Source organism: Dreissena polymorpha, chromosome 6 (assembly GCF_020536995.1).
Source record: "Dreissena polymorpha isolate Duluth1 chromosome 6, UMN_Dpol_1.0, whole genome shotgun sequence".
Taxonomy (NCBI): Eukaryota; Metazoa; Mollusca; class Bivalvia; order Myida; family Dreissenidae; genus Dreissena; species Dreissena polymorpha.
The window spans coordinates 78,980,908-78,995,390 of record NC_068360.1 but is presented as its reverse complement, the minus strand read 5'-3'; the positions used below and the strand labels follow the sequence as shown (position 1 = coordinate 78,995,390).

The 14,483-nt window shown below is 35.1% G+C and overlaps 1 protein-coding gene across 6 annotated transcripts in view; it reads right to left on the bottom strand.

Moving 5' to 3' along the window:
- Positions 1-138: 138 nt before the first annotated feature.
- LOC127834042 (glutathione synthetase-like) overlaps positions 139-14,483 on the bottom strand; it is a 37,624-nt gene continuing 23,279 nt past the window's right edge. For all 6 annotated transcript variants that reach the window (XM_052359605.1, XM_052359603.1, XM_052359608.1 and 3 more), the window contains 8 exons: positions 13,343-13,385; positions 12,321-12,394; positions 10,789-10,953; positions 9,832-9,901; positions 8,666-8,857; positions 3,644-3,725; positions 1,954-2,143; positions 139-1,512 (listed from right to left, as the gene is read on the bottom strand). In XM_052359605.1, the coding sequence (XP_052215565.1) occupies positions 1,368-1,512; positions 1,954-2,143; positions 3,644-3,725; positions 8,666-8,857; positions 9,832-9,901; positions 10,789-10,953; positions 12,321-12,394; positions 13,343-13,385 (961 nt within the window). In that variant the 3' untranslated portion in view covers positions 139-1,367. The remainder of the gene's footprint in view (positions 1,513-1,953; positions 2,144-3,643; positions 3,726-8,665; positions 8,858-9,831; positions 9,902-10,788; positions 10,954-12,320; positions 12,395-13,342; positions 13,386-14,483) is intronic.

Here is a 14,483-nt window from a genome sequence, read left to right as displayed (position 1 = left end):
CAAGTGTACATTTTTATATATAAAAAAAATAAGTCATTTGAACATGACAAATAAGACTTATTACATTAAAAAAAATTGGTCATCTCAAAATATATATGTATAATAATATGGAATAATATTATGAAGCAAAATACTATATTTTCTGAAGTCCATTTATTTGAAAAGCAGTTTATAAATATCCACACGGAAGTAATTTACATAACAACATTCAACAAGATAACGATTAGAAAGTGAACAGTTCAACAATCATTAAATATATATATATATATATTCCACACCAATGTCAATAATTGTTGGAAGAGCATTGTGAGAGTACAAAAATAGGGATAACATGATTGATTTTAGAATTAATACATATTTGCTAAATCTTAGAATTTTAAAGTTTATCATAGCATTAATCTACGTCCAAAATTTGACAAAAAATTTGCTTTTAATACTGGCTCAGCCAAAAATATTTTAAATTTGAACAACTTGGCCGAGAGCAAAATGGACATATAAAAAAGCATAAAGGCAAACCTGGTTTTCAAATATTGCCTTAAGAATTAAGTATTGCTAAGGAATGAGATACAATAGTTTCAAGCAAAATACATATTTGATATTAATATAATTTTGCCTCTGAAGTTAATTGTTTACTAAACAAATGCTTATTTTGATACATATACAAACAAAATAATACATTTGTTTTATGCCATGGATATAATTAATGAACTGTTGTATGTCAAGTTTTTCACTCGTTTTGTATAGTTAAAGCTACATCACTAAACTAAAGATAGCTTGAACTGAACATGTTAATAAAAAGATCCATTTGTACTTCCAATTAAAATGCTAGACAAAAATGTACGAATGCCCAAAATATGTTAAAACTAGAACTGTTACTGTCTCCCCATGAACACTATGTGCTCAGGAGACTTTAAACACACACATACACAACTAAAACTACAGTACACAATTAGTGTGACTTCATGTAACTTTCATTTACATAAAATTTCGTTGATTTGTAAAATCAAATATCTACTTGAATCTTAAATTTCTGGATTCGTTTAAAATGGCGGATAAAAGACTTAGTACCTAATGAACTAATATGTTTGTTCAACATTTGATAAACAACCATGAACAGTTATTATCGAAGAATAGTACTTTTTCCAAAGTATTTGTGTACTTCTTTGTCAATGTTTTCACTGGTTATTACACAGATAAATATTCATAAGGATGGAAAGTATATTCATACAGAAAGATAGATGTATATCTATCGATAGGTAAATTTCATATGGATGGTAAAAACTTTTCACATATTTCTTGACATGGCTCTGCATGCACCGGGTATTTCTTGTCTTTGAGACTATTCCTTGGGGAGTATTGGACCATGCTCATTGGCTCTTGACTGGCTCTTGTACTAGCAGAGGTGTGTCGATGGTGGCAAATCCCGCGACTATACCGCCCTCATTGTCATCATGGGACTTTGTTCGCAGCAGATGTCCCACTTCTTCATTCATCAACACTTTCTTATCACACCTGTAACCATGCAATATATTGATTGTGTAATCTTGTTGCCCTTGTAATGTAATTACTGTTATAATTTTACAAGGGAAATTGCTTTTCAAACCATACCTGGGACAATTAGGTTTGTTATTAATATTTGCTAAGATGTTATTATTACAAACATTTTAATAAGTTTGGTGAAGATTGGATAAAAACTGTTGCATTTAGAATACAGAAACAGCTTATAAAATAGCAAAACAATTCAAGGACAAGAAAATAAGAATTTCACTTATTATCACATTTGGATATATTGCCTACACATCTTCATGAAGTTTGATGAAAACTGTTAGATTTGAATGGAAGAAACCTTAACCAATGAACAGGCATAAGCAAACTAATACACTTCACCATATTAGGGCGAGGGGGCGTAGAACTGTAAATAGGATCCATATAAAAGCAACCAACATGTCGTACCCGAGATACACGCCATATATTCCCAGCTCGCTAACTACGTCTCGAAGATTTGTAGGTTTTCCCTCCTTAAGCAAGTAGTTCCTCTGCTGCCACGGAAACACACGCTCCATCAGCACATAAGCATTCCTTTCTTCACTTAGGCGAATACCGCTGAGGAACTCGCGTATGTCCTCACCATAGATATTGTTGCCTGTTGGGAAATAGTTATATTTGTAATTCCATTTAATTTGTTATTTAAAGGCAGAAGAACGTTAGCAATAGTACAGCGTAACCAAACCATCCCTCAATATCATGGTTTGAACGCAAGCAAGAAGTCTATTATAACATCAATTATAATATCATTGTTAATAAAGCAAACCAAACATTTGTTTGTACGAAATGGATATTCCACCAGATTCCTGTTTTGCATAAAACACGACAAAAACATTTAAAAAATGCACCATTATACACAACAATACACAATTTACATGGTTATTAATATAATTATAGAGTTTAATTGCACTAGTAATTATATCTTTTGAGTGACATGCAACACAAGTCCAAAATGCTAATTTTCCAAAAAGGGGCCATACGTCTGGTTATTTCCCCAAAAACACCAAAATACCAATGAGCACAAATTCACATTCTGATATAAGTGTGAGTGTATGTAATTGTTTCATCACTCTAGCTATAATGCTTTTCAAGTTATGCACAAAACATGTTAAATACCGGTATGTCCTTTTTGCTAAACAAAGGGGAATAAGTACATGTATTTATAAAAAAAATTGAATGTGTCACAGAAACTTATGCCACCACCACACATGTTAAGACACAGACAACTAACTAAATTATTCCACATTAAAAAAAGACAAAGGGCCCATGATTCTGCCAATCTGAACGCAGCCAAAATTGATAATTTAATGATCATCTACAAATAACAATAATTTAGCGATGAAAGTTTGAGCAAATTCTTAAAAGTTATGAGAGATAAGTTGAAAATACACAATTTTGGGACTATATATTCCATAGTGGAAAAACAGATAGAGGGCCATAATTCTTTACAAAAATAACTCATAGAAATGAATAACATTTCTTTACAGTCATCTACACATAAAGATAATTAAACTTTAAAGGTTTGATTATGATCAGCCTAGTATATAAACAGGTGTTAAAAACACAACATTTCGGGACTGTGTTATTGTGGGAAACAGACAAACGGACAGAATTCTACAAAAAATTGTCTCAGTTAAAATTCATATCATTACAATAATCTTTGCATTGAGGTTACTGAACTATGAAAGTTTGAAAATGAACCACCCTGTACTAGTAGTTAAAGAGGATGTAAGGGCTTAATATATATGAATGGACAGACAGATAGATTGACAGGTACAGTTCTTAAAGCCTACCACTCTGTGGGGATGAACAGGTAAACTACCCAAATGTGCAGTTAACATACTTGTTAATATCATTACAAGGTTTCATCACTCTAGCAGCAATACTTTTCAAGTTAGGTGCGACTGAAAATCAGATGGTCAGATTAAATGAATAAAGGCAAGACGCGCGTACGGACAAACACATTTAAATGTCTGGTCCGCCTTCCAGAAAAAAAAACATTACAAATATTTTGTTAATAACATTTAATAAATACGATATGAGACTAATATTTGCAAGTGTTAATAAACCTTTACAGTGAAAAACTAAAATTCTATACCTCCGCCCTCCCGTTGTGGTTTTAATACAAAGTGTTTTGGGTCATCAATTGCCATGGCAACATTCTTATCTCCTTCACTGCCCTGTGTAATGATGAAGCAAAAATTAACCTATGGCTTACAGGATTGGATCTATTGAACAATGTTTAGCAGTTTATATACTTAAGCTTACTAAGGCTCGATTGGTCATTGTCGGCTCGGGAACTACTAACATGTACCCTGGGTACTCTTAAGTATACTTACTTGTACCCCAAGTAAGGTAAATATACCAAAAAGTACCCCCTGGGAAAAAATGGCCCAGGCCAAGCTTTCCCCCCCTTAGCCAAATTTACCCCCCCCCCCCCCCCTACTTAAAGAATTAATTGCAACATGACTCTTGGCCATATTTTTCTCCCCTCAGCCAATCTTTCCCCCCTCCCTTCTTAAAAATTAATTGCAACATGACTCTCGGCCATTTTTTCTCCCCTTGGCCAATCTTTCCCCCCTCCCTTCTTAAGAATTTATTGCAAAATGACTCTTGGCCATTTTTTCTTCCCTTGGCCAATTTTTGCCCCCTACTTAAAGAATTAATTGATTAATTGCAACATGACTCCTGGTCATTTATTCTCCACTCTGCCAATTCCCCCCCTCCCATAAGAATTTATTTTAACATGACTCTGCCATTTTTACTCCAATCTTTCCCCCCTCCCTACTTAAGAATTTATTTCAAAATGACTATCACAATCTTTCCCCCCCCCCCCCCCCCCCTACTCAAAAAATTAATGGCACATGACTCTTGGCCATTTTTTTTCCCCTCGGACAATCTTTACCCCCTCCCTTCTTAAGAATTTATTTCAAAATGACTATCACAATCTTTCCCCCCTACTTAAAAAATTAATGGCACATGACTCTTGGCCATTTTTTCTCCCCTCGGCCAATTCTCCCCCCCCTATATTTAAGAATTAATTTTAACATGACTCTTGGCCATTGTTTTTCCCCTCGCCCAATTTTTCCCCCACCTTAATTATTGATTTTAACATGATCGCGACTGTTGGCCATTTTTCTCCCCTTGAGCAATTCGCCCCCTCTGTACAGATGTGCTTGAAAGAATAATACAAGTATCAAATCAATGAAAGGGCAATCAAGGTAAAATTTCAAATTGGGGTAAAGTATCTTTAGTACTTCTATAAATATGCTCCGGACAAAGGTGTGGCGGTTGTGACAGACAGACAGACAGACAGACAGACAGACAGACAGACAGACAGACAGACAGACAGACAGACAGACAGACAGACAGACAGACAGACAGACAGACAGACAGAGAAGTGATCCCTATAATTTGCATAGCAGACGGTACAAAACAAACGCGGCCATTTTTTCTCCCCTCCACTTATAAGGTATCTTAATGCAATATTACTCTCGGTCATTTTTTCTCCCCTTCGCCACTCTTGCTTATATCTAATGGTACAAATTGAAGTTTGTCCTGTTATTTGTGGAAACAACTGCTAAAATGTCATACATAATAAGGCTATTTGAGGAAACTCTAAGGCAGATATATGTGTCTTGTTCTGATAAAAATGGGCTTAATTCATGTGCGTAACGTGTTGTCCCAGATTAGCCTGTACAGTCCGCACAGGCTAATCAGGGACGACACTTTCCGCTTTAATGGTATTTTTAGTTATGCCCCCCTTTGAAGAAGAGGGGGTATATTGCTTTGCACATGTCAGTCGGTCTGTCGGTCCGTCCATCAGGTGGTTTCCGGATGATAACTCAAGAACGCTTATGCCTAGGATCATGAAACTTCATAGGGATATTAATCATGACTCGCAGATGACCCTATTGATTTTCAGGTCACTAGGTCAAAGGTCAAGGTCACAGTGACCTGAAATAGTAAAATGGTTTCCGGATGATAACTCGAAGAACGCTTAGGCCTAGGATCATGAAACTTGATAGGTAGATTGATCATGACTCGCAGATGACCCCTATTGATTTTCAGGTCACTAGGTCAAGGTCACGGTGACCCGAAATAGTAAAATGGTTTCCGGATGATAACTCAAGAACGCTTATGCCTAGGATCTTGAAACTTTGTAGATAGATTGATAATGGCTGGCAGATGACCAATAATGATTTTCAGGTCACTAGGTCAAAGGTCAAGGTCACGGTGACACGAAATAGTAAAATGGTTTTCGGATGATTACTCAAGAAGGCTTATGCCTAGGATCATGAAACTTCATAGGTACATTGATCATGACTCGCATATGACCCCTATTGATTTTGAGGTCACTAGGTCAAAGGTCGAGGTCACGGTGACCCGAAATAGTAAAATGGTTTCCGGATGATAACTCAAGAACGCTTATGCCTAGGATCATGAAACTTGATAGGTAGATTGATCATGACTCGCAGTTGACCACTATTGATTTTCAGGTCACTATATCAAAGGTCAAGGTCATGGTGACCTGAAATAGTAAAATGGTTTCCGGATGATAACTCAAGCATGCTAATGGCTACAATCATGAAACTTCATAGGTACATTGATCATGACTTGCAGATGACCCCTATTGATTTTGAGGTCACTAGGTCAAAGGTCAAGGTCATGGTGACCCGAAATAGGAAAATGGTTTCCAGATGGTAACTTAAGAACGCTTATGCCTAGAATCATGAAACTTCATAGGTACATTGATCATGACTCGCAGATGACCCCTATCAATTTTGAGGTCACTAGGTCAAAGGTCAAGTTCACGGTGACCCAAAATAGTAAAATGGTTTATGGATGATAACTCAAGAAAGCTTATGGCTAGGATCATGAAACTTCATAGGTACATTGATCATGACTGGCAGATGACCCCTATTGATTTTCAGGTCACTAGGTCAAAGGTCAAGGTCAAAATGACAAAAAACATATTCACACAATGGCTGTCACTACAACGGAGAGCCCATATGGGGGGCATACATGTTTTACAAACAGCCCTTGTTTCAAGGAAGTCCCTCCTTACCGAAAATCAAGTTTAGGCGGAAAGTGTCGTCCCTGATTAGTCTGTGAGGACTGCACAGGCTAATCTGGAACGGCACTTTACGCACATGCATTATGCCCAGTTTTGTCAGAACAAGACACATATAATCGCATTTTGTTCATTTCATTGATATGTTAAGATTCTGAAAGATTACACTTATATAAGTTCATTAGGCACTTAATGCATATTATAGTTTCTTTGGAAGTATATTTAAATTTGATTTTCCTATCCTCATGGTTGCTCAACTAAGATAGAATTATCTGAACATTTGTATTAATACTATCAAAAAAATCATCCATGTGATTTATAGGAATTTCAAAATTTGATTACTATATTTATAACAAATATACATTATCAGTAATATATTTTTGTTGAAATCCTTTAGAAACCCATATTTGTAAAATTGCTATTGCCTCCCTTTGTCGAATATTCCTATATGATGCCCGCAGGATATATTAGGAATAAATAGATATTGAAGCTCTACACTGGTTTAGTGCTTATTCGATTTGTTTTGATTGTAAAAGTAATTGTCAAAAGATAAAATGCAAGTGTAAAAGTGGCCTTCGGAACGAAACCAAAAGGTAGGGGGGAAAACTGGCTATGGGGGAAAAATGGCCTAAAAGTGAATAAACAAGAGGGCCCTGTATCGCTCACCTGAAACTTCTTCTAGAGTGCAAACAAACTTTTGACTTAGTTGTAACCTAGCTTTTGCCTGCACATGACCGACTTCGAAACTCAAGTAATGATTTTCTCCATTTAAATTCTAACCTTACAAAGAACGTTTAAGTCTATTTTGGAGTTTAGACCAATATATAAAGTTGTATACGTATATTATTTCACACAAGCATATATATTGTTAAAATGTTTGAAGTTAGAAGTCACCTACATGCAAATAAATGTTGTTGTTATTGTTGTAAATAAATATAATATGTACTGTACAAATTCTGTTTGCACGGCACTTACATCTCTGTTAATCCTTCTCAGATTAATGTTTAAAATATTTCATGTTCCTTTCACTTTTCACTCTATAATTCTATTGTTGGCTATAAGTAGGCATTGTGCTATTTTATGCCAGAATAAAGATATGTTATGTTATGTAAATAAAGATGGACATTGTGGCCAATTTTCATGAAGATCAGGAAGAATATTTGACATCTACAGATTTAAAGAAAGTTTTCTATAATTTGACCCATATTGTGTATGTCCCCCACAAGTGTTCCACAAACAATAGGCACTCCAGTGGACTAAGCTTTGAGCGTTAAGGATGTTCTTCATTGCTGATCATCCTTGGATAAAAGAAGGCCTTTCGATTAAATTGTTTATCACGGACGGAAAGATAAATTGTTGTCAGCTATTTAAATTAATTATGTTTACATTTATGTCAATTTTCTGTTAAATGGCCTCTATATTATTGAAACTCTACAATCTAATATCGACTGAGTATATTTAAGTATATTTACCATACCCTGGGTACAAGTAAGAATACTTAAGAGTATCCAGGGTACATATAAGTAGTATCCGTGCCGACAATGACCAATCGAGCCATACTAAGTATATGTGAAACATTATGCACCATATGAATATCAACTGTTTGCCATTTAGTAAAGAGGAGATTGAGTTGTCATTTAAAAGATTTAATTTATGTAACATATTAGTTGGGACTTAGTTAAAACTCTAATAAAGTGTATTTAAAATTGTGAGTATAAAAACACACCAAAAAATCTCAAACAAAATAACATTTATTAAATTGTAGTATTGATTAAACACTTCATACAGATTTTTGTTTAAAATATAAATAAAGTTTGACATTCCTCTAAAAATGTTCAATATTTATTTTGTATTAGTGTTACTTCAACTTCAAAAACAACTTCAGCGCCATCAGAACTTTGATTATTTCAAGTAATTTTTTTGACATTAACAAATGTATTGGAGCTTTGAGTGTGCGGTGTATTAACAGAATATTACACTAGCACGTAATTTTGGACCTTGTTATAAGTTACACATAAAGTTTACTATATTTCATCAAGAACATACCAAGTCAAGACTGTATTGGCCTGCAAACGTATCTCGTATCCTCCTGCAGATGTCAGGGTCCCGCAGGAACCTCTCTACTACCCCGGGCCGTGCCAACTCCTGCTGTATCTTCTTGGAGCCTGCCAGCTGCATATGTACAGAGGGACACTTGACTGCTAGTGACCGCTCCATCATCAACCGCACATTCCACTCCTAAAATATTGGCAACCTTGTACAATTGATATTAGCAACTGGGACTTGAGTCCAATTACATATGTAATTATTTCATACAAAAAAGATGAACACTTTACTGTAAGGTACAGGTCCTTCATTAAGAGGACATGTTCATCTGAAAAGGGTTGTGCAATGTCCTCTTTTCAGTTTTTTTTCTAGCGCTGAATGCAAACATACCGGTACTAAAAATATTTAACCCAGCACAAAAACTCATATGCCAAAAGCAGCGCAAATGCGAATATAGCAGTTTTTTTTTTTTAAGGCCAAATTAAAATGCATAGATGGAATCTTTGACCACAAGTTAGTGCTCCATATGCAACCTGACATCCATCTCCTGAAAGATAGTCAACTGCTAAATTGGTAGAATTGCAAAATGTATTATCCACAAACCTCACAACATTTTGTCATGCATGTTCAAGGGAAAATAATGCAGATTTATGAATCACTGCTGATGAAAATAGTCACTTTTAAAAAGTGACTTTCACATCTAAACTTCATTGCCAGGACATGTTACTTCAGGGTTAGAAATTTACACTGTGACCGTGGTAGGTTGTCCTCTAATATCAAATCTTCTGATACTGCGAAATATGACATTTTGGTTGTTGTTTTCCATCAGAATATCATATGCACTGAACAAATATTAGTGGTCATTAAATAGTTTGCCCCAGTCATTTTCTATTTCTGTCATCACTGTTCTATTAATCTTGTACTTGTCAACATAACACTTGTCAGTCGCAGTGGTGTAGTGGATATGGTGTCAGCCTTGTGATCGGGAGGTCACGGGTTCGATACACATTGTGGGAACGTTGTTTAGATTTCCCCCATAGACACCAAGTACTGGTTCTAGTCCCAAGAAATAGACTAGAGAGCGTTTCAAATAAGCATTAGGCTTTCTATTCAATCGAGCTAAAAAAACTAAATTAAACTAAACACTTGTCAAAAGGCCCCCCTACCTTTTCGGATGGATAATGTGCAGGCATGTAGCCATCTCTGTAGTAAATCACAGCAACCTCTTCATCATTTCTGAAATGGGGCACATATTATAGAGCTTTCATTAAGTTTGAAATCTGCCAGTTTAAAAATCCTGGATTTTGAAAACTTAGCAGACCATATTTGAAAGTTAAAATAATCTTGTTCGAAATATATACAATTAAAATGATATCATTTTTTTCAGTCTTGTTTTTCACATGTGAATGACTTACTGTTAATTGTTAATATTACCATACACATGTATTGCATTCAGATGAAAATGAAGTTAGTCCTTCATTTAAAGTGTTTGTAATTATGCATTAATATTACCTTAGTCCTTCATTTCAAGTGTTTGTAATCATGCATTAATATTACCTTAGTCCTTCATTTCAAGTGTTTGTAATTATGCATTAATATTACCTTAGTCCTTCATTTCAAGTGTTTGTAATTATGCATTAATATTACCTTAGTCCTTCATTTCAAGTGTTTGTAATTATGCATTAATATTACCTTATGAATTCTACTTCATATTGATAAGTGCAATGACATAATCGTTTTCATATATAACGTGTTCAATACCAGGAAATATGAGCCTCATTCTGGGAAAACAGGGCTTAATGCATATGGGTAAAGTGTTGACCCAGATTAGCCTGTGCAGTGTGCCCAGGCTAATCAGGGATGACACTTTCTACATAAACTCGATTATTGTGAAGAAAAGGCTTCCTTTAAACAAAATATACCATAAAAGCAGAAAGCTTTGTCATTGATAAGCCTGTGCAGATGGCACAGGCTAATATGGGACAACAAAAAAATGCACATGCATAAAGCCCCATTTTTGCAAGATAAAGGCTCATATGTTTTTTTTTCAGCTTAATACTGTGGAAAATATATACACAAGAAATACACTAAGCGCCACATGACTTTTGTAAGTGTATACTTACAGGAATAATCTCCTGTCATCCATAAGTTTGCAGTTCTCGTGTGCATTCTGAAATGTTGCATATTTAATTTTCACGTCCCTGTTGAGATTTAACAACTCTTTTTCTATCCACCATTGGTCAACTGCGTTCCTCTCGTTTGACTGTATCACAAACAGAACTATTGCACTGTTGAAGAAAATATGTATACAAGATAAACATTCATTCACCATAAAATACATGCACAAATGCATAAATGAAAGTGTGGTTTTAAAAAAAAAGTAATGAGTTCGCAAGGAATGGATGAACCACATTCTTCTAATTAAAAAAAAAATTGCACATATGTCACAAATAACCAGTTTATTTCTATGTTTGACTTTCACCTTTGACCTTTAAGTTATTACCTTGACCTTTTAGGAAATGAGATGGCAGGTTCAAGGAAAACTCAGTCTCTTCATGGTATTTATTGGTGGTAAGGTATGTTGAATATTTTATTTATTTTTTAAAGACAAAGACTAAACAAGCTGTTTTATGGCGGACTTTAGACTTTCATCTCCAAGCAAGACCTTGACGTTCAAGGTCAAGACTGCATGGTTCAACACACAAAATTCTGTCTCCTCATGGTAGTCATCAATAGTTTTTGTTATTTTAGAATATCATGATGGTTGACTAAGTTACAGTCCAGATAATCTGTTGTGACCTTTAATTTTAAGTGCAACTTTAACTTTTGAATTGTTAGTTCCACCTTCACCTTTGAGGTGGGGAGGCGAGTTGCATACATTAATTTTCATCTTATGAACTGAAAGAGGGAGCTACAGAAAATTCAAGATGTATTATGCCAAATTTGAACGTTGGTGAGATCTAAGCTTGGGAGAAGGGTCTCACAGAGACATATTGTTTTTATATGATGAACTTTAAAGTAAAGTTACTTTGAAATCAGTTTAAACCTATTTATTTCAGCTAGATTGCATCAAAAGCCACAGGCTTTTAGAAACCCTCTCGAGTCCGTTTTCTGGGCCTATAACCAGAGCTTGGTGTCTTTGGGGAAAATTTAGAGAATGCTCCTCGAGTGGGGATTGAACCCGTGACCTCCTGATCACTAGGGGACACCATATCCATTATATCATGGCGAACTTGGAAATACTTTGAAATTGCACTTTAATGGTAAAGTTACAGTTTCGACAAGCTGTATGATGCCCGAATTTGACATTTGACCTTGACATTTATAGAAAGGGAAACAGGTCTCATAACTGACAAACCATCTCTACATGACAGGCTTTTGTTATAAGTTATTAAATAATTGCATGATGAGTGATGAAGTCACACTCTAATAAAAATGTATTATGCCCAAATTGTCACAGTGTGATCTTGATCTTTGAGATGGCAACAACGGTCTCACTCAAAAAACAATGTCTCTTCATAATGAACATTTGGGACCACTAATTAAAAAAATTGCGCAAGTAATGATGAGTTTACAGCCTAGACAAGCTCAGACAAATTTACATACAACAGACATGTACAGTAAACAAATTTGAGAATATGACACATCAGCTGACCTTTCTCTATTGTAGTGCTGCCAGGATTTCAAGAGGCCAGCAGCCAAGCCTTGTGCTGGGAAGTTTTCAGGTATCTGAAAGATTGCATGAAGTGCGTGAAGTGTACTTCTAAAAGGAATCTGAAATATTTCATGTACTGAGCTGTTATAAGGAATCTGAAACATTGCATGGATTGCAATGTTATAAGGAATCTGAAAAATTGCATGGACTGCAATGTTATAAGGAATCTGAAATATTACATGGACTGCACTGTTATAAGGAATCTGAAAAATTGCATGGACTGCACTGTTATAAGGAAGCTGAAATATTGCATGGACTGCAATGTTATAAGGAAAAATGAAAAATTGCATGGACTGCACTGTTATAAGGAATCTGAAATATTGCATGGACTGCAATGTTATAAGGAATCTGAAATATTGCATGCACTGCAATGTTATAAGGAATCTGAAACATTGCATGGACTGCACTGTTATAAGGAATCTGAAATATTGCATGGACTGCAATGTTATAAGGAATCTGAAAAATTGCATGGACTGCACTGTTATAAGGAATCTGAAATATTGCATGGACTGCAATATTATAAGGAATCTGAAAAATTGCATGGACTGCACTGTTATAAGGAATCTGAAATATTGCATGGACTGCAATGTTATAAGGAATTTCAAATATTGCATGGACTGCAATGTTATAAGGAATCTGAAATATTGCATGGACTGCATTGTTATAAGGAATATTAAACATTGCACAGACTGCGCCTTTATTAGGGATCTGAAACATTGCATGGTTTGAACTGTTCTCAGAACTTTGACATACTGCAAAGACTACCTTTTTATACGAAATCTGATAAATTCCATGGGAACCCAATGTAATTAAGAATCTGATACATTGTATAATTTAAATTATGTACTTCACTATAATAAGAAATCTGAATCTTTTGCATACACTTATGTCTTAAAAATCTGAATCCAATACACCAAGCAAACAAACACAGAATCATAACTTGCACTACTGATAGCTGATACCTGTGTAGGATGTGTTTCTTTTCCAGCTTGCATCATCACATACCTGAAAAACATGACTTATTTTTACACCAAGCATCATTACTTATGTTTATTACCTAATAAGTTGTTTTGCCTTTTTTAGCAAGGGCCTTATAAAAGCCCCTTCTCCAAAGAGAATGGCCGCTTCCTCAAAGAGAAATTTTTTTTAATTATATAATTTTCCCCAAATTTCGAGCTTACTTTAGGAAATTTCTTCCCATTTTTCAGTTGTGTTGATAATTTTTTCCCCAAAATGTAAGGCCAGGCCCTTTTTCCAAATAAAGAAAAAAAAACGGCATATACAGTTTTTGTAACTGCTTTGGAACTTTGTCTCGTGCCTGTCCAAATAGCAATCCTGACATCTATAAATCTTGCAAATGGAACATCAACTGTCCCAATAAGTGTTCTGAGCAAAGTTTAATACTTATTGGCCAAACAAATATGAGCATTAACAAGCTTTATCTTTAATTCTACCTCTTGAACAAATTCTTGACCGTTATTGGCCCAGTTTCAAATTGGGCTGCATCATCATAGGGACAAATGATCTTACCAAGTTTCATGTAGATTGGACAGTAAATGTGGCCTAGTGATCATGTTGAAACTGTTGATGATGGAAAATGCAGTAGGCCAATGCCCAATAAGCAACAGGCAAAATATGATCACTGATAGTTAAGTTCACCAAGGGCTATTAAATTGTGCTCAGGTGAGCTTAAAAGTACTTTGCAAAAGTAAATTATGCTTAATTGCTGGTCAGCTTTATGGAACTTGGTAGTGACTTTACATAATGACTCGGAAAACAAGTGTGAAGTTTTACATTTAAAGCCAGCAGTAGAAACATTTCTATAGATTTATTGCATGCATAGTCAAATTAAATTTGTATATAAACAAAATTGGCCCTATAGGAATACCGTTAGGGCCAATTTGTTTATACAATGTGATCTTGGTCTATCATTTGGTAATCTGAAAATTGAAATGAGTCTTATGATCTTTTTATGCAATCACTCAAACAAGTTGCATGATCACATGTTGCCGCATTAAAAAAAAAATGCTGAAAAGAAATTCCTGTTACAAACATCTGTGCCCTTGACCTTTGTCCAGGTGATCCTTAAATAAATAGGCATCT